Raw genomic sequence first — 21927 nt, 5'->3', positions numbered from 1 at the left:
TATTCAATGAGGACAAATGTCACCATTATATTCATTTTTCAAAAGTTATGTTTGGGTGTAAAAAGATGGCAAGACCCAAATTTGATGAAACTTTTGAATGGAGGAATGGATCTAGACATCCACCCCAATTCTCTATTGTTCCACATTAAAATTGGATTTAGAATGACATTGGACAATCCACCATTCTACCTACATAATCATATACATTCAATTGATAACTGAATGCACCCTCCACTTTGTTAAGATTCAAATCCATCCTAAAGTAGAAAATTCTAATAGCTTTCTTCAAGGTGAAACATTGAAACTATCAATTCAAGTCCTGTATTTGTTGAGATCCTTACTCTAAATAGATAAGCAAATTTTTATAACTAATGAGCCTAGTCATTAGTGTTATAAAAAAAGTTTTCCAGGGGTATCAGTTTTGGAGGACAAGCTATATATTTTCCCATACAAGAGACATAATATCATCTGATATAAATAATATATGAATTGATAAAATAGAAAAAAATTCTTGTGGCAAAAAATACTCATTATTTTTGTAACCAAATTTAATCAAGTTGGTCTAGCAGCTTATTAATAGAATAGAAACCATTAAAAAAAGAAAAAAATAAAAACAGAAACCAAAAACTACTAATAGTTATAAACAAATTAAATATAAACTGATCTAGCATGACAAGTAAAGAAATACCATATTGAATATTACCTATTTTGTGAAAAAGTCACACTAATTTTTTCTAAATGAAAAGTTAAATTTTTATTCAAAGAGAAAAAATGTCATCTTTGGGGTTGAGTCTCTATGCCTCTAAATAACATACCTAACACATTTTTATAATCTCATATTTCCAATCAGGTTCGTCCATATCCAAATCCAAATCATTTATACATATATATATAATGGAGTTTTATTAAACAAAATCATTACATATTTATACTTTTAGTATACATAGCCATATGCAAATCAACTGCATAATCCACATCCATGCAAGTTTTTTTTTTCAATCTTACCCATCTCTGCATCAGATTAGAGTAATAATTTGAGTAAAAAAGTGACACCTTCACTTATTTACATGATTATATTTTTTCCTTTGAATTTAAAATACTAATAAAAATATATAATGATTCCCATAAATGTAGAGAAATTAATCCATCAATTTACATAATGTTTCAAAGGTGTCTATACTTGTATAAGAGGAAATGAAGACACAAAGCAAGTATCTAATTGGTAAGATAATTAAAATCCTGTTTTGTTTTGAAATTTTGAAATTTTTAATTTATGTTTTGATTGTTTTTTTTCTTGTCTCTCCTCTTTTTAAGATTTAATGATTAAAAAAAATATGGTGTTTATTGTTTTATTCACAAAAATAAAAAATAAGAAAATAAAATACAGACAGTGTAGGTAGGAATTTAACCCCAAAAGACCCAAATCATGCTAAATATATTGAAGGCAGAACTAAAAGATTATTAATAAAGAATTAAAAAATTTTAATACAATCCATCGAATTGTATTTACTTTTATGTTTTCTATTTGGTTGACTAGCTTCTTAGTATCTTAAAGACCTAAACATACATTCTTATTCGTACTTGGAACATGCTTCTGCTTGCAACATATTATCAGATTGTTGTTTTTCTCCAATTGCCAAGTAGTATCCATCAAATTTGTTAAAGTAGATTATGCAAATACATAGACATGAACAATAAAGTAGTCAATTTAGTTCTAAGAATCTTAGTTGTAAAAAAGCCATCAATAACCAGTACCAAAATAAAAAAGAATTAACTTCAGGTTATACACGCATATGTTAAAAGAACTTACTCTTGGTGTATATTATTTCAATTTTTTCAAACCAAATATAGTAATAACTTGGAGAATGCACAATTACACTTGGTGCGTGCTAATAAACTAAATGCAAATCAAACAATGATATAACTATAAATATAATAAAATGTAATATATGATCAGACTTTGACTAATTAGCTTATTGATCATGACATAGAACAAGTGCCTATAATTCCATTCCTTCTCTAACTATACAAAAAAGTATGAGGGCCTAACTAGTAGAAGATATAAAAAAAGATATAAAATAGTTGGCATGTTCTTTCTAAAATTAATCCTATTAAAAGGTTAATTTACATTACATAAGTCGTGAAGTAATGCAATAAATTGTCCTCCTTTTTGCGCCATACTACATAACAGAAAAAAAAGAATATATCACTGTGTATTTAGGAGTATGTGCTAGTATTTTCTCTAAGAATGATGTTGAAACCTCCAGGGTAAACAGAAAGAGCAAAATTATAAAATCAAGTCCGTAAAGTCACCCAAAAAAAATAACTATAACAACAAGAAAAGATCAAAGCAATTAAAAGTTTCAGGAATGAAAAGGGAGATTATTTTTTTTGTGACTAATGAAAAAGGGAGGTTTTAATAATAAACTTAACATTTAAAAACATATTTTTTCCTAACTTCCAATATTAGGCAATAAAATCGAATTCAATATACTAATGCTTGTGCATCTTAGTTCAAAATAAAATCAGCAGAACCCAAGATTTTGACAATATAAATAAAAAAGAATAATAAATAAACAATAGAAATTGACATTTGAAAAGCAGAGGCTATAATCAAAGATACAGTGAATAAAAAATGAGGGAAAGACAGAATCCTATAATTATTCAGGAAATTAAACATGGAGGTTATCTCTTTCAAGAAGGCCAAAATGCAGCAGGACCGAATGCAACATTAACTCTAGTGACAATTTCTCTGAAGGGTTATGTTGGCTATTTTGAATTAATTAACCAAAAACAATTACAAAAAATGGCTATATCCTCAAGTAACAGAAGAACACAAGCAAACAGAAATGATCATCCCAAGTCCTTGGGATATAATTACTATAAGTGGATTATATTAATTTTACTGTTTCGAAGTCAAATTCTATCTACTCGGGTAGGGTCCCAATTCAACAAAGCAACCGTTGTTAATCTACTTTTCTTTTTTCTATTCAGCCACTCCCTGACAAATGGTCTCCATAATCCCATATAATCATCTTTAAATATTTGGTACACCACGCTTACTCTTTCTATCACTAATTAATTGCAAGAAGATAAATTAAAAAACAAAATAAAACAACAACAACAAACATCAGCAACTATAACAAGAAATTTGAAAATAACACAACAACATCCAAGGTGTTTCTGATACAAAAGTAAACTACTGTTATTCAAACCTACTTCAATTCCAATTAACAATTCAGGCAATAAAAATCAAAAATGATTCAGGCTAGGACAAAATAAATACACAAAATGAACAAAATAAAATAATTAACCAAAATGAATTATTCCTATTTCATAGTCACAGAAGATAAGATATTCAGAACCAAAAATCATGAACAACTTAAAAATTTTAGAATCAGTAATCACAAGAATCAACAGCGCAAAACTCAGGCTAGAATACACAAATAAATGAATACTACACAATAAAAAAAAAAAGAGAAGACCTACCTGAAGCGCAAACAGAATGAACGGAGATGTCAGCGGCGAAGGAAGGTTCCAGCTAATGGATGAAGTCAGAACAAACAGAGATGTCAGACAATGAGAGAAGCATGAAGAAGTTCTTGACAGAGACGGTTACAGTGATGGTGACAGAGGCACCGCGAACATAGAGAGAGTGCTCTCGAACAGAGGAGACAACTACAAGCTCCTACGACGGTGCCAAGCTACCACACGCGATGCCTGTATATGCGACGGGGCTGCGGGGTTGAGGTGGCTGCGGTGGTTGGCATAGCTGCTGGCTGCAGGCGGCGGGGCTTGGTCAATGGGTGGAGTTGAAGAGCTAGAGAAATTAATAGAATCTCTAAAAAATAGTGATGAATCAATGATAGAGTTTGCGGAAATTTTAAAATAAATAATAAAGCATAAAAAGATTGAAAAACCAGAAAATAAAATAAAAAGAAATAGGACGAGAAAATTAAAAGGTAAAATAAAGGAGTATAATAGGGAATTAAACAATCTTCATATTGAAATTGATGATCTTATAATAAAAAGGATAGAAATAAGAATAAATATAAACAAGTTGGAATTAAACTTAAAAAATTTATAAATGCCTGGAAAACCATATTATGACTTAAAAGAATTAAAGCTGTTGAAAGAAAAAATGGAGAATGAAATTGAAAAATTAAACAGATATTTAGAAACAGGAGAAAGTGTAGAAATAAAAGAAGTTATTGAGGATTTGAGAAATTATATTAAAGAAAAAAACAAACAGATAAAAGATTTTATATACAATAATCCATGCAAAAAAGAATATTATAAACTAAAACAAGATTGAAAAGTTATAAATCAAAACATCAAAGACTAGTAATAAATGCAAGAGAAATAGTAGAAATGGTCAATACTTTTTATCAAAATCCTTCAAATAAAGCACCTATACAAATTATAAACTTATTCAAAGTAAAATATGAAGAGTTAATAGAAATTTCGAAAAAGAAATTAAAAGAAAATTCGAAGTAAAAAATTGGTATCAGAGCCAAGTTAACGATTAAGGGTAACACTTTCTCTTTAAGCAACACTTTTAGTGATACGCTTTTAAATCAATAAACAACCATAAAAGACAAAAATCTGTACATCTACATCTGTACACTAGATGGACTGATGAGCGGATAATTTATACGCTTTTTGGCATTGTTTTTAGGTAGTTTTTAGTAAGTTCAAGCTACTTTTAGGGATATTTTCATTAGTTTTTATGTTAAATTCACATTTCTGGACTTTACTATGAGTTTGTGTCTTTTTCTTTAATTTCAGGTAATTTCTGGCTGAAATTGAGGGACTTGAGCAAAAACTCTGAAAAAGGCTGACAAAAGGACTGCTGATGCTGTTGGAATCTGACCTCCCTGCACTTAAAATGGATTTTCTGGAGCTACAGAACTCCAAATGGCGCGCTCTCAACGGCGATAGAAAGTAGCCATCCAGAGCTTTCTAGCAATATATAATAGTCCATACTTTATTTGGGAATTGACGACGTAAAGTGGCGCTCAACGCCAAGTACATGCTGCTGTCTGGAGTCAAACGCCAGAAACACGTCACGACCCGGAGTTGAACGCCAGAAACACGCTATAACTCGGCGTTCAACTCCAATAAAAGCCTTAGCTCGTGGATAGACCAAGCTCAGCCCAAACACACACCAAGTGGGCCCCAGAAGTGGATTTATGCATCAATTACTTACTCCTGTAAACCCTAGTAGCTAGTTTATTATAAATAGGACTTTTACTAGTGTATTAGACATCTCTGGACGCCTAGTCCTTAGACCATGGGGGCTGGCCATTCGACCATGCCTGAACCTTTCACTTATGTATTTTCAACGGTGGAGTTTCTACACACCATAGATTAAGGGTGTGGAGCTCTGCTGTACCTCAAGTTTCAATACAATTACTATTATTTTCTATTCAATTCTCTTTTATTCCTATTCTAAGATATTCGTTGCACTTCAACTTGATGAATGTGATGATCCGTGACACTCATCATCATTCTCACCTATGAATGCGCGTGACTGACAACCACTTCCGTTCTACCTTAGGCCGGGCGCATATCTCTTAGATTCCCCAGCAGAATCTTCGTGGTATAAGCTAGATAGATGGCGGCATTCATGGGAATCCGGAAAGTCTAACCTTGTCTGTGGTATTCCGAGTAGGATTCCGGGAATCCGGAAAGTCTAACCTTGTCTGTGGTATTCCGAGTAGGATTCCGGGATTGAATGATTGTGACGAGCTTCAAACTCCTGAAGGCTGGGCGTTAGTGACAGACGCAAAAGAATCAAGGGATTTTATTCCAACCTGATTGAGAACTGACAGATGATTAGCCGTGCTGTGACAGAGCATAGGACCATTTTCACTGAGAGGATGGGATGTAGCCATTGACAACGGTGATGCCCTACATACAGCTTGCCATGGAAAGGAGTAAGAAGAAATTGGATGAATGTAATAAGAAAGTAGAGATTCAAGAGGAGCACAGCATCTCCATACGCCTATCTGAAATTCCTACTATTGATTCACATAAGTATTTCTATCCTATTTTATTTTCTGTTTATTATTAATTTTCAAACTTATCATAAACCAATTTAATCCGCCTAACTGAGATTTACAAGGTAACCATAGCTTGCTTCATACCAACAATCTCCGTGGGATCGACCCTTACTCACGTAAGGTATTACTTGGATGACCCAGTGCACTTGCTGGTTAGTTGAACGGAGTTGTGAGATTCTCTAATAGTGCCTGTAACTCTTTTGGTCCAACAACAACACTAAGCTGTTGGTGCCATTACCAGGGATTATTAAGATCCCAATTCATCATACCATGATCTCTTTAGGGTATTCTTGATAGAGCCAATATTTAAATTTCATACAAGTACAAAGAGACTAACTTTGAGGATCACAATTTCGTCCACCATGGACCCTTTGAAAGAATGGTAGGGCATATTATAACCTTATAGTAGCTTATTAATTTTACCTTGCTCTATGTGAGTGTGTATCCCAAAAGATGAGTTGGAACATGATTTTTATTGGTATCTATTTTATTATATAAAAATTAAATTTTTGTATTTAATGATAAAGTTGACGTAGTATATTTTTGAGAGTATTTTTTAATTTATTTGTTTTAATTTATTAAATATAAGTTATTATGATAAACTAATTATATTAACTAATTAATTTGATTAGATATTTAAATATCACATAATTTATTATAATTTAGGTGAGTTCTACCTAACCTCCTCTAAATCAATAATAAATTACTCCTTGTGACGTGGCACATTTTAATTGGATGTTTAGTTTTATTTTGAGTTAATTTAACTCAATAAGAACTAATATCTTAACTAAAGTAGGAAAACTTTATAATTAAATATTTTTATAAGAGGGATGAATATATAATTTTTATAAACATTAAAAAGTAAAGTTATATTTCTTATCATTATTCAAAAACTCAATGCACTTTTGCCCCATTCCTCTCTGGAATTGAAAGAAAAAATAACTCAACCTGTACCCACCCATTGACCCAGCCCCGCCGCCCGCAGCCAGCAGCCATGCCAACCACCGCAGCCACCTCAACCCCACAGCCCCGTCGCATGTACAGGCATCACGTGTGGTAGCTTGGTGCCATTGCAGGAGCTTGAAATCGTCTCCTCTGTTCGAGAGTGCTCTCTCTATGTTCACCGTACCTCCGTCACCGTCATCGTAACCGTCACTGTCAAGAACTTCTTCGTGCTTCCCTCGCCGCCTGACATCTCTCTTCGTTCTGTCTTCATTCATTAGCTGGAACCTTCCCTCGCCACTGACATTTCCGTTCATTCTGTTCATGCTTCAGGTAGGTTTTTTCTTTTTCTCCATTGTGTAGTATTCATTTATTTGTGTATTTTAGCCTGAGTTTTGCGCAGTTGATTCTTGTGATTACTGATTCTGGAATTTTTAAGTTGTTCATGATTTTTGGTTCTGAATATCTTATCTTCTGTAACTAGAAAATAGGAATAATTTATTTTGGTTAATTACTTAATTTTGTTCATGATTTGTTAGTTGGATTTTGAATTTTGTTTGCTGTAACTTGGAATCATTTTATAGTATTTATTTGTGTATTCTAACCTGAATTTTGTGCTGTTCATTGTTTGCTTGATGTCCTTTAATTTTGTTCTGTACTGAGTTAATTGGAATTGAAGTAGGTAATTGGAATAAAAGTAGCTTTAATTTTGATCAGAAACACCTTGGATGTTGTTGTGTTATTTTTCCGAACCTTTCATCTTGTTATAGTTGCTGATGTTGTGTTGTTGTTGGTGTTTTGTTTTATTTTTTTAATTTATCTTCTTGCAATTAATTAGTGATAGAAAGAGTAAGTGTGGTGTATCAAATATTTAAAGATGATTATATGGGATTATGGAGAGCATTTGTCAAAGAGTGGCTGAATAGAAAAAAGAAAAGTAGGTAAGCAACGGTTGCTTTGTTGAATTAGGACCCTGTCCAAGCAGATAGAATTTGACTTCGAAACAATGAAATTAATATAATCCACTTATAGTAATTTATCCCAAGGACTTGAGATGATCCCCTTTGTTTGCTTGTATTCTTCTGTTACTTGAGGATATAACCATTTTTGCATTTGTTTTTGGTTAATTAATTCAAAATAGCCAACATAATCCTTCAGAAAAATTGTCACTAGAGTTAATGTTGCATTCGGTCCTGCTGCATTTTAGTGTTTTTGAAAGAGATAACCTCCATGTTTAATTTCCTGAACAATTATAGGCTTCTATCTTTCCCTCATTTTTTATTCACTGTATCTTTGATTGTAGCCTCTGCTTCTCAAATGTTAATTCCTATTGTTTATTTATTATTCTTTTTTATTTATATTGTCAAAATCTTGGGTTCTGCTTATTCTATTTTGAACTAAGATGCACATGCATTAGTATATTGAATCCGATTTTATTGCCTAATACTGGATGTTAGAAAAAAATATGTTTTCAAATGTTAAGTTTATTATTAAAACCTCCCTTTTTCATTAGTCACAAAAAAAACCTCCCTTTTCATTCTTGAAACTTTAAATTGCTTTGATCTTTTCTTGTTGTTATAGTTATCTTTTTTTGGGTGACTTTACGGACTTGATTTTATAATTTTGCTCTTTTCGTTTACCCTGGAGGTTTCAACATCATTCTTAGAGAAAATACTAACACATACTCCTAAATACACAGTGATATATCCTTTTTTTTCTTTTATGTAGTATGGCACAAAAAGGAGGACAATTTATTGCATTACTTCACAACCTATGTAATGTAAATTAACCTTTTAATAAGATAAATTTTAAAAAGAACATGCCAACTATTTTATATCTTTTTTAGAGTTATATCTTCTACTAGTTAGGCCCTCATACTTTTTTGTATAGTTGGAGAAGGAATAGAGTTATAGGCACTTGTTCTATGTCAAGATCAATAAGCTAATTCGTCAAAGTCGTATCATATATTACTTTTTATTATGTTTATAGTTTTATCATTGTTTGATTTGTATTTAGTTTATTAGCACGCACCAAGTGCAATTGTACTGCATTCTCCAAGTTATTACTATATTTGGTTTGAAAAAATTGAAATAATATACACCAAGAGTAAGTTCTTTTAACATATGCGTGCATAACCTGAAGTTAATTCTTTTTTATTCTGGTACTGGTTATTGATGGCTCTTTTACAACTAAGATTTTTAGAACTAAATTGACTACTTTATTGTTCATGTCTATGTATTTGCATAATCTACTTTAACAAATTTGATGGATACTACTTAGCAATTGGAGAAAAATAACAATCTAAAAATATGTTGCAAGCAGAAGCATGTTCCAAGTAAAAATAAGAATGTCTGTTTAGGTCTTTAAGATACAAAGAAGCTAGTCAACCAAATGGAAAACATAAAAGTAAATACAATTCGATGGATTGTACTAAAATCTTTTAATTCTTTAATAATAATATTTTAGTTCTGCCTTCAATATATTTGGCATGCTTTGGGTCTTTTGGGGTTAAATTTCTGCCTACACTGTCTGTATTTTGTTTCTAATTTTAGATTTTGTAAATAAAACAATGAACACCAGATTTTTTTTAATCATTAAATCTTAAAAAAAGGAAAGACAAGAAAAAAAACAACCAAAACATAAATTAAAAATATAAAAATTTCAAAACAAAATAGGACTTTATTTATCTTACCAATTAGATACTTACTTTGTGTCTTCATTTTCTCTTATACAAGTATAGACACCTTTGAAACATGATGTAAATTGATGGATTAATTTTTCTACACTTATGGAAATCATTATATATTTTTATTAGTATTTTAAATTTAAAGGAAAGGATATAATCATGTAGATAAGTGAATGTGTTACTTGTTTACTCAAATTATTACTCTAATTTGATGCAGAGATGGGTAAGATTGAAAAAAAAAACTTGCATGAATGTGGATGATACAGTTTATTTGCATATGGCTATGTATACTAAAAGTATAAATATGTAATGATCTTGTTTAATAAAACTCCATTACGTATATATGTATAAATGATTTGGATCTAGATATGGACGAGCCTGATTGAAAATATGATATTATAAAAATGTGTTATGTATGTTATTTAGAGGTATAGAGACTCAACTCCAAAGGTGACCTTTTTTCATTTTAAATGAAAATTTAACTTTTCATTTAGAAAAAAATTAGTGTGACTTTTTCACAAAATAGGTAATATTCAAGATGGTATTTCTTTATTTATCATGCTAGATCAGTTTATTTTTAATTTGTTTATAACTATTAGTAATTTTTGGTTTCCTGTCTCTGTTTATAGTTTTTTTATCATTGATCACTTGAGTAGTCAAGTGGATATACTTTTCTCTTTATATCAGGTTTATAATTTATTTTTTTCTTTTTTTAATGGTTTCTATTGTATTAATAAGCTACTAGACCAACTTGATTAAATTTGGGGTGGATGTCTAGATCCTTTCCTCCATTCAAACGTTTCATCAAATATGGGTCTTGCCATCTTTATACACCCAAACATAACTTTTGAAAAACGAATGTAATGATAGCATTTTGTCCTTATTGAATATAAGTTGGTTTGATAAATGAGAAAGTGATTTCTACCATATTGAAGAAATCATACCACCCATTTATTTTTATTTTATCCTCATTGGTTATTTACATTTATATATTTTTCTTCTTATGTGGTAATTTATCACTATATCTCAATTTAACCATGCTAGGCATATACTAAAATAAGCCACTAATTTTGTTATATCTTTTTCTTTGCTTTATGCCTTTTAATTTTGTTCTGAACCGAGTTAATTGGAATTGAAATAGGTAATTAGAACAAGAGTAACTTTAATTTTGATCAGAAACACCTTAGATGTTGTTGTCTTATTTTTCTGAACCTTTCATCTTGTTATAGTTGCTGATATTGTGTTGTTGTTGTTGTTGTTGTGTTTTATTTTTTTAATTTATCTTCTTGCAATGTCCCTGTTTGCTGGTGTTCTTCTGTTACACACAATGCCTCTTTCACTTTCACTTTCATATGGAAAAGGATGCTTACTGCTTTAGCTTTGGTGTATAATCTCCTAAAAGTATTTACTTAATCTGAATTATTTCTATTTTATTTAATTGTGCTGCTTACTTTCTAAACTAATTTTTACTTTGCTCGTTCCCTTCGAAAGAAGTGAAATAGAAGTCATGAAGTAGAGAAGGCCTTAACAAATTGTATGATATTAATTATGTATATCTATTGAATGATTATGAAACAAATAAAAATGGGTAGTAGCCAGCCAAAAATAAAAAGAAGCTGAATGCTTTTCCTTGTGCATGCCCTCATGATTCTTAAACATTGGATTAAAATACATCCAACTCAGTGTTGTCTTCCTTTATACACCTCATTTGAATCAATTTCTAATATTTATTATCTATATTGTTTCTATAAACATAACGTGCATGACATAGTTCTGGTCAGGTGCAAGTATTACTATCACATGTTTTCATTGTTACATACATTTCCTTTATTTTATCTTTGGTGAGAATGTCATTTCTACTTTATACAGACCATGACAAATGAAATTCTAAAGTGATGAAATCATTGATGATCATTTTAAAAAAAAATTAATCTAAATATATGTTGTTCTGCTTAGGTCTTTAAGATACAAAGAAACTAGTCAACCAAATGGGGGACATAAAAGTAAATACAATTGGATGGATTGTATTAAAATATTTTAGTTTTTTAAAGGTGTTGTTGTATTTTTAATGTGAATTAGTGGTAATTTTTCTAGTCTACATATCTGTGAAATGTTAATTGTGTGGTGATGTGTTTGTTTTTTTATAAATTGTAGGTGTATGTTGATTTCTGGGAGATGGAGCCGTCGGATAGCGATTTTTTTGAAACAGACTCCGATGAGGAGTTCCCAAAAGGAGACGATCTAGATCTTTTAGACGACGATTCGGAGGCTGATGAAGATAGACCTCAAGATAAGAGAATAGGAGAGCTGTCACGAGAAAATATCATGCAACTTAAGTTTACAGATGAGGAAGCTGTTTATCGATTCTACAAGACTTATGCAATTATGCACGGTTTTACAGTGAGGTTGGATGAAGTCAGACGCGATAGCGATGGTTGCGTAATTATGCGCCAAATTGTTTGCAATCGGGCGGGCTCAAGAAAGGAAGAGGTTGAAAAGGACGAAAGAATCAGGGACCACCGACCCCTAACTCGAAGTTGTTGCCAAGCGAGAATTCGTGCAAGACTAGATAGAAAAATTCATAAATAGAAGGTTGTTTTGTTTTACGAAGAGCACTCTCATAGATTAGTTGATCCACTCGACATTAGCATGATGCCTAAGTATCGCACATTCAGTGTCTCGGATAAAGCTCAGGCAAAGAATTTGCACGACATAGGCATTAGGACCTGTCACATCTTGGGATATTTGGCTGCTTAAAAAGGTGGATATGCAAACTTGTCATTCAACCAAAAGGATATGTACATCCTCATTACTCAACATAGGAAGGAAAAGGTGAAGGGTGGTGATGCAAATGCTGTAATAAGTTACCTGAGAGGTAAAGCTGGGAATAATTCTTCTTTCTTTGGAAAGTACACATTAAGTAATGAGAATCGATTGGAAAATTTGTTTTGGGCTGATGAGACTAGCCGTATTGATTATGAGTGCTTTGGGGATGTCTTGACATTTGATTCGACTTATAATAGGAACGTCTACAATAAACCACTTGTGATATTTTTTGGTAGCAATCATCATGGGTAGACCGTCATATTTGGATGTGGTCTTCTTGTTAATGAGGATATTGGTTCATACAAGTGGCTCTTAAAAACTTTTTTGGAAGCAATGGAGAATAAATACCCTATGGCAGTTGTCACCGACGGAGATCTTTCAATGAGAGAAGTCATTAAACAGGTCTTTCCTTATGCAACATATGGACTATGTGCATGGCACTTACATAGGAATGCATGTGAGAAGGTTAAGAACAATGGATTTTTATATGACTTCAAGAAATTGATTTATGCTAATGTGAGTGTTGAAGAGTTTCAGGTCATGTGGGGAGACATGGTGGCGAGGTATAACTTATCAAGCAACTCTTGGGTCATCTAAACGTATTAGTTGAGGAATTTATGGGATCTTACATATTTGAGGGACAAATTTTTTAGGCAAATCAGGACAACATCCTAGTGTGAAGGGATTAACTCTCTAATAAAAGCATATGTGAGAAAGAAAGATACCCTTCTTAAATTTATCAATAACATTGAGACCGGTGTTAGCCATTACAGGAACAATGAAAGAGTTGCAGAGTTCAACAGTAAATATACCGATCCAGTACTTGTGACTTCTTTACCGACACTTGAAGATTTTGCTGCAAAGACTTTCACTCGTAACATGTTCCGGGAGGTCAGGAAGGAAATTTAGGGTGCTTGTGCTATGAATATATAGTTGGTCATTCAGGATGGTGGAAAACTATACTTCAAGTGAAACAGTTTTGGAGTGCCAGAGATTGATCATGTGGTTGAGTTTGACAGAGTTGGGGGGATGCTTCGTTGTGAGTGTCTGTGGTTCGAAAATAGAGGGATTCCCTACATGCACATATCGCATGCCTAAAGCACCAACACGTTGAAGTTATTCCAGAATGCTTAGTGCGCAAGCGTTGGACGAAGAATGCCAAGAGTGATTTCATGAAGTCAAATGTCGATGATCCAAGTGATTATGATAAAGTACTAAAGTGTCGTTTGGGTGTGTTGGGTGTTGAATATTCTAGGTTGATGGATATTGCATGTAAGAACTCAAGTGATTTTGTCGAAGTAATGAATGATGTTGTCAACACAATTTCAAAACTCCAAAAGTGAGGTAAATATCCACGCAATGGTAATTTAGACGATGACTACGTTGTTGACCCATTGGTAGTGAAGAGTAAGGGAGCTCCCAAGAAAAACACAAAATTTAAGCAACAGAGAAGGTGTTCAAACTGCAGTGTGAGAGGGCACTACAACAAAAGTTGTCCTAATATTCCTGGTAGAATTCCAAAAGAGCCGATAGACAATGATACAGAAAAGAATATCAGCAGCCATCTTGACATCCTCACTAAGGTATTTCATACTACAATTATGTCTAGAATTTCGTTGTATGGTGATTCGGCATATTGTGTTTTGGATTTATAAACTATGTTATTTTTATGCTTTTGTAACGGAAGATGATGTTCGGTTTGTGATAAGTGCAAACGACATGATAGTGTGAAAAATCAGCAGAAAATGGAAAAAGATAGGAACATTGGTGGTGGAACAGCACCAACCTCAGCAGCTAAATCGGCTTTTAGTAATCAAGTGAAAACATCAAGTCCTGGTCCCGATATCCCGTTTGTGCATCTACAAGTAACGAAGAGTCCGGGATGAGTTCCAGACCAGCTGAGTCTCCTATTGTGGCCTTTGAAACTAGAATGGCAGATTGAAGATAATTCAGATTTTGGGATGATTGGTAATTTTGTACCATTTACTAATTACCTTTTATTGATGTTTTGTACAGTTTGCATTCATTGATTGAATTGACATTTATTGAACTAGGAAGATTATGTCATTTTACTCATTTACTATTAAATTTTTGAAATTGCTTTTTGACTTATCCTATCAATAACAGAACTTGAACTTAATTTTAGTTCATTTAAAGCACTTTCCATAACAAAACTATATACTAGTACTACTCTTTGAGACTGATCCTATGCCAACTACAATAAATATATATAAAATTAGGAGCACAATATGTTCCTTTATTGTAGATTGTCATAGAAGTTCAATATTAGACAATTAAGGTAATTCTTCACAATTACCATGCTTGAAAGATATCAGATTTGGAATCATAGATAAACAAGACATGCAAATTGTGGAGCCTTGCAAGAAAATAATGCATAACATTAGACCAGACTGTTATTATTGAGCCAAAAACTATATACATAACCTAATTATTGGGATGAACAACTCTTCTCTAATTCATGAACAACATAACTCTGTTCTAGTTCAATATCCCAAATCTTAGTATTTTATTAGTTGAAAGGTAAGAATACACATCAAAACATGGTTAAAAAACTAGAATAATCTAATTAAGATAGCATATACCAAAAAAATAGCGATTATTTACCTTGATTGATAAAGGAAAAGCTGTGAACAATGAAGAACCATAGTGAATATCGAACAATAAACAATGAAGCAGCAAACACTAACGAGCAGCGAACAACAGAGCAATGAACATCAACCTAATGCGAACAATAGCAGCGATACAAATAGAGAAGAATCTTAGCGATGCGAATATGAAGCAAAAGCTAATAACAAAAGCAATTGAAGGAAGAGAATACCAAACCCATTAACCTGAAGAGCAGTTGGAGAAGAGGGCCACTATGAACAGCGATGAGCCTTGGGGGAGTAGAAGTCATGGCCAATTTGCAGGTAAGGCTGAAGAGAGGGTCACAAATTTGGGTTGGTGCTTTTGGTTTGGCGGGTTTGGGGCTTTTGGGGTTTTGGTTTGGCGGGTTTGTGCGTGAGAGAATAATTTGAGTCTCATAGATTTTAATTTTTGGGGGTTTCTAGAATCCCTACTATTTAGAACAAAAACCCCTATCAATTAAATTACAAAGGGCGTAAAGAGTTTTTGGGTTAATGTGCGGGAGTTTATTAAAACCTCTGATATATAACTTCTGTAAAATTGTAATTTTTTGTCGTGTAACCCTTCATTCAATTATGAGGTTGCAACGTTTCATCTTTTTATTTTGCATTTTTAGTAAAATTAATGGAAACAACATAATACTACCGAAAAAAATGGCAGGATTAGAAACAAATAAATGAAAACGGTTTTAATATAAAGTCTTACTAAAATAAAATAACAAACACTATCAATGTATAAAATTCAAAATATCTTAAATTTAGACAAGTTAATAAAACTCATATCATGAACATAATAAATGGATGCATTTCAATTTATTTTGGTGACCAATTTTCTTGCGGCATCGATGGTGTTTTCTTTGGCCTTATTGTAATTACTCAACACTAAATCTAAGGCCAATCGCATGCGTGCAGTATCATCCACTGGCAGCATGCATGTTGTAAAATTAATAAATAAGTGAAGATTCTATTTAATAAGGATACAATGTTAGCAATTATAACGTTATACTCACTGGTATGATAAATGAATTTCTGGCCTCAGTATATAGTTGCCATCAAGCAACCCATATTCCATAATCAAACCTGAGGCATACGTATTAAAATATTAGCTTCACTTTCCTTAGACAGTTATTTGAATTTGCTTAAATTCATATAGTAACTTGTCTTACGAGTTTTCTTGTTGTGGAAGATTCTGTGGATAGTAGATCCGAAATTCACTGAGTTGATATGCAACTTCATCCAAATCTGACTTGCCCTCTAATCTCTCATCGAGAAATTGTTCATGAATCACCCAGTCAATGAAATTTGACTACATTGACACGAAATATAATTATAAGTAATTGTTACTGAAAATTAAATGAGTTATGGGCAACAAATTTAATTTAGAAGCATGAATGACTCACTAGTTGTCGAATCTGTCGCTCCCTTATGGTTTTTCTTGATATTTGTTGCATCGGATCTACACATATCAACTTCCTCTTCTTCACGTCAACACATAATAAGTACCAATGTTTATAGTTGTCCTTAATTGGTACATAAATATAAAAATCACAAAAACTTAAGATTATAAAAAACATATTGTGGCAAATGATAGTAAATTGGTAGATTTCAAATTTAAAACAAATACATTAGCTACCTTTGATAAGCTGCTAACATCAGATAAATATACTGAATGGTCTATTACCACAGCTATTGGTGGGTAGCAAAACGAAAATGCTTGTTCCTAACAAGTTTTACAATCAAGGAAAATTGCAATTCAAATTGGTTTTTTTTATGACAACATATAGTAAACTTTGACTTCATATGACTTACTGAGACCCTAGGCGGAAGAAACCATATCTTTGGACCTCCGGAATGAATTTTTTCCTCATGAGTCATTGTGCATGCAACCATTGTTAATATCTAGCAAGATTAAAGATAACAAATAAAATTAATATTAGAGGTTTAAGAAAAAAAATTTTAAGTGCAATTTAGAGTTTTACATTAGCATCTATCTATCGCATAGGCTTAAGTGCATCGAATGATCTTCTACAACCATCTACACCTTTGTGTACAAGTATTTCCTCGCTGTTGTAAAAATAAATAAATAAATAAATAATCTGACCCCATGAAATAAAATGTCTAACAACTTTTATCTATATGTATATTAACAAGATACTTACTCGGGGGAGGCATTAGCATTATATAAATATATAGTTACCATTGCTTCTTTTTCAGTGACGAGCATTTCTTTGAGGATTTCAAACATCAACTGAAATATAAATAATTATGAAATCATAGGCAAATTATTCATACTGAACATAATCCTAATAAAATAATTTTTACTTACTAGTATTGTCAATGAACGCAACCTTTTAACTTCACATTTGACAACATCCAACTCATACAGTTGTCCATCACGATTAGTTACTTGCATATTAAATGTATACATTACAAATATTTATTTTGATCATTTTTCAGTTTTATTAAACACAATTTTTTATTGTTTATATGTTACTATATTCACTTACTATTAACCATGAAATTCACAGTTGGCAAACTTTAAAAAATACTTAAAATAGAGATAACTAATTTTTGTTACTTACCTTATTGCCATTTCCTTCTTCACCTCCAGCAGTAGACATTACCCTATTTGCAAGAGGAGTTAATGTTTGGGCCAAATTCTAAAACTTTTGGCGTATCGTTCTTTGGACCTCTTGTTTCACCCTCAAAATCTTTTAATCATTGTATTCAGTTAAACACTGATACATAGGATCTGAGAGTAAATTTAAATGTTGATTGCTGACAAATAAATTGTCGAAGGAGGCTTGCGTGTTCTCCTTGGAAAGAGTTTGGCTACATAAGTGCGAAATCAAATTATAGTTAACAGTTTTTTTTTGTTTTAGACTGTCATACAGGTCTCTTCTTGTGAGAAAATACAAAAAAAATAGCATAAGAAGAATCTATTTAATAATAATTTACTTTACACAATCTTAATATGTAAAAAATAAAACTAATAAACGAATACTAAAAAAATAATTTTAAGACAATTGACTTTTACTATTGTGAAATTATATAGTTGTTAATTTTAAATATTTAGTCATGGTTACTTAATTATTTTATGCATAAAAATTATTAATACAGTACAAATTTTAACCAAGATGTAACTAGTAAACCTGTCCGCTCCAGCTTGATTAATTGAAATGTTGTAGTTGATTAATATCAAGTATTTCTTGAACAATGACTAGTGGAATGAAACATCTTACATTTTTAAAAGAATAAAGAGATAGTTTATAAGATTTTTTGAACAACATATCACTCTTTTATACGTAATTGATATTTAAAAAAATTTTAATTAATTAATTAGATTGATATAATATTACAAATATTATTACATTTGAACAACATATCACTCTTTTATCACATTTTTCTTAGGATTTTATTTTTTATTGTATTATCTAGAATTTAAATAGATATACTTCAAATTAATAAATTTAATTTAGTTTTATAAAGTTGTTTATCGTCGTATTATTATATTCATTTCATTAATTTTATTTAGTCGATTTAAAAAAAATAACGGCTTGAAACAGTTAAATTTTATCTGCACAATAAACACGATGGAATTTTTTATATTAAAATTTTTTAAAAGTATGTACTCTTATTAGTTTGATGGTTTAATTTAAATAAATGTATTCGTATTAATGAACACAAGTACATGTATTTAAATTATTTAGATTATAATATTTTGAATAAATTTCCTATTCTTTTTTCGTAAATTTTTGAAATTATGATTAACGTTTATTTTATTGTAAATCATTTTGAAAGCAATACAAGTACATTCATTAGTAATATTAGAACTGAATATAATATACTTTTTTTTATCATGTTTTAGAACCACAACATTTTAATTTAAAAATAATAGGATTGTTTTTATCACAAAAGTACGCATATTCTTTTGATTTGTGCTTTGGTAGTGTGAGATAGGTTGTTACATATTAATTATACTAGAGGGTGGGGAATAATTAATTGCATATATTTCGTGCTACCACCGTGGTGTAGGTTTTAAAAAATAAAAGGTTACACATGCTACTAAACAAATTATATACAATTTAGATATTTTTTTCATAATTTGGGGTTTTAATCAAGAATACATAATTGAGATTTACCTAGAAGATACATCACAAACAGCATCTTGTGCGGTGATGATTTCATTCTGCGTGGTTTTTTTTTTCATCTCTTTCTTTTGCGTTGGATTTAATCTTAAAAAAAACACATGAATAATGTTAGATTCAGTTTTAAATAAGTTAACAATCAGTTAAAATTTTATAAATAATTGCTAACACGTAGACATAAAAAAGGTATGGTATGGAAGGAATAAATATAAAAAAAATTAAAATAAAATAAAATTAGTCACCAAAAAATTATTAAAAAAATGACGTTACGAACCTCTTTGAACTACTCTTAGTTGCACGACCAGTCATGGTGCTGCGTTATTCTTAACGTGAGTGTTGAAAAGGGGTGGATAATAGAAAAAGATAAAACAAGTTAATGAAAAGGCTGAATAGTACCGACATTACTCTAACAGTTATTTATAACGTTTTTCATGCTCGTTTGAAATTTAAAAAGTAATACTCTCTAAACAATAGGAGGTTTAAGTTCAATTTTTTTATTTTTAAATTAATTCGACCACACATGCAAAATTTCTTACAAGATTTTTTCGGTGGCATTTAACAATATTCAAATTTAAGTTACTTTATGTACAAGGTGGCAAACCGTTAAATTTTCAATTTAAAAAATTTGCCTTTCTTTCAAATTTTAATTTAAATTTTAAATATAATCCAAATGAATTAACTGATTAATTTCACCATTGGTGGACGAAATTGTGATCACTGTTCTTTTCCAACTCGAAACAATCCCCGGTAATGGCTCCAAAAACTTGGTGCACAATACCATGGGTTAAAATCAACTTCACAGTCTGTTTCACAACTCCGTTCAACTAACCAGCAAGTGCACTGGGTCGTCCAAGTAATACCTTACGTGAGTAAGGGTCGATCCCACGGAGATTGTTGGTATGAAGCAAGCTATGGTCACCTTGTAAATCTCAGTTAGGCAGATTAAATTGGTTTATGGATTTTCGAATATTAATAATAAAAAGAAAATAAAAAGGATAGAAATACTTATGTAAATCAAGAGTGGGAATTTCAGATAAGCGTATGGAGATGCTGTGCTCCTCTTTGAAACTCTGCTTCACTATTCTCTCTTCCAATCCTTCTTACTCCTTTCCATGGCAAGCTTTGTATAGGGGTTCACCATCAGCTGTGGCTACTTTCAATCCTCTCGGGGAAATATCCTATGCGGCTGTCACTCGCACAGCTAACCAGTCTGGAGGCATCACCCATGGCTGATGGCTACATCCCATCCTCGCAGTGAAAGCTAATGCTCATGCACTCTGTCACAGTACGGCCAATCACCGGTTGGTTCCCGCTCCTACTGGAATAGAATCCCTTGATTCTTTTGCGTCTGTCACTAACGCCCAGCAGGTTGCAAGTTTGAAGCACGTCACAGTCATTTATTACCGGAATCCTACTCGGAATACCACAGACAAGGTGAGACTTTCCGGATTCCCAGGATCCTACTCGGAACACCACAGACAAGGTTGGACTTTCCGGATCCTCATAAATGCCGCCATCTATCTAGCTTATACCACGAAGATTCTGTTGAGGAATCTAAGAGATATGCATTCAAGCTCTGTTGCATGTAGAACGGAAGTGGTTGTCAATCACGCGCGTTCATGAGTGAGAATGATGATGAGGGTTATCTAACTCATCACATTCATCATGTTCTTGGGTGCGAATGAATATCTTGGAATAAGAATAAATGAAGTTTATAAGATTATAATAGTAATTGCATTGAAACTTGAGGTACAGCAGAGCTCCACACCCTTAATCTATGGTGTGCAGAAACTCCACTGTTGAAAATACATAAGTGAAAGAAGGTTCAGGCATGGCCGAATGGCCAGCCCTCTCCATGATCAAGTGACCGAATGATAAAAGACTTAGAGTGGTCAAAAAAGATGAATAATACATTAGTTAAATGTTCTATTTATAATAAACTAGCTCCTAGGGTTTACATGAGTAAGTAATTGATGCATAAATCCACTTCCGGGGCCCACTTGGTGTATGTTTGGGCTGAGCTTGATCAATCCACGAGCTGAGGCTTCTCTTGGAGTTGAACTCCAAGTTATGACGTGTTTTGGGCGTTCAACTCCGGATCATGACGTTTTTCTGGCGTTTAACTCCAGACAGCAGCATGAACTTGGCGTTCAACGCCAAGTTACGTCGTCAATTTCCGAATAAAGTATGGACTATTATATATTGCTGGAAAGCCCTGGATGTCTACTTTCCAACACCGTTGAGAGCGCGCCATTTGGAGTTCTGTAGCTCCAGAAAATCCATTTCGAGTGTAGGGAGGTCAGAATCCAACAGCATCAGCAGTCCTTTTGTCAGCCTTTTTCAGAGTTTTGCTCAAGTCCCTCAATTTCAGTCATAATTTACCTGAAATCACAGAAAAACACACAAACTCATAGTAAAGTCCAGAAATGTGAATTTAACATAAAAACTAATGAAAACATCCCTAAAAGTAGCTTGAACTTATTAAAAACTACCTAAAAACAATGCCAAAAAGCGTATAAATTATCCGCTCATCACAACACCAAACTTAAATTGTTGCTTGTCCCCAAGCAACTGAAAATCAAATAGGATAAAAAGAAGAGAATATACTATAAATT

The 21927-nt window shown here is 32.1% G+C and overlaps 1 protein-coding gene across 1 annotated transcript; it reads left to right on the top strand.

Annotated features, from left to right (window-relative positions):
- Positions 1-11681: 11681 nt before the first annotated feature.
- Positions 11682-12771, top strand: LOC130939701 (protein FAR1-RELATED SEQUENCE 5-like). Its single transcript, XM_057867791.1, has 3 exons — positions 11682-11696; positions 11848-12229; positions 12455-12771. The coding sequence occupies exons 1-3, from the start codon at positions 11682-11684 to the stop codon at positions 12769-12771; spliced, it is 714 nt and encodes a 237-aa protein (XP_057723774.1).
- The last annotated feature ends 9156 nt before the right edge of the window (positions 12772-21927 follow it).

This window comes from Arachis stenosperma, chromosome 7 (genome assembly GCF_014773155.1).
Source record: "Arachis stenosperma cultivar V10309 chromosome 7, arast.V10309.gnm1.PFL2, whole genome shotgun sequence".
NCBI classification, from domain to species: Eukaryota; Viridiplantae; Streptophyta; class Magnoliopsida; order Fabales; family Fabaceae; genus Arachis; species Arachis stenosperma.
The sequence above is the reverse complement of the archived record's forward strand: the minus strand, read 5'-3'. Positions and strand labels throughout refer to the sequence as shown.

Excerpts from the sequence above, each read along its gene's own strand:
- LOC130939701 (XM_057867791.1), top strand. Across the intron at positions 12,230-12,454 it reads CCACCGACCCCTAACTCGAA|GTGGATATGCAAACTTGTCA; the intron begins GTTGTTGCCAAG and ends CTGCTTAAAAAG.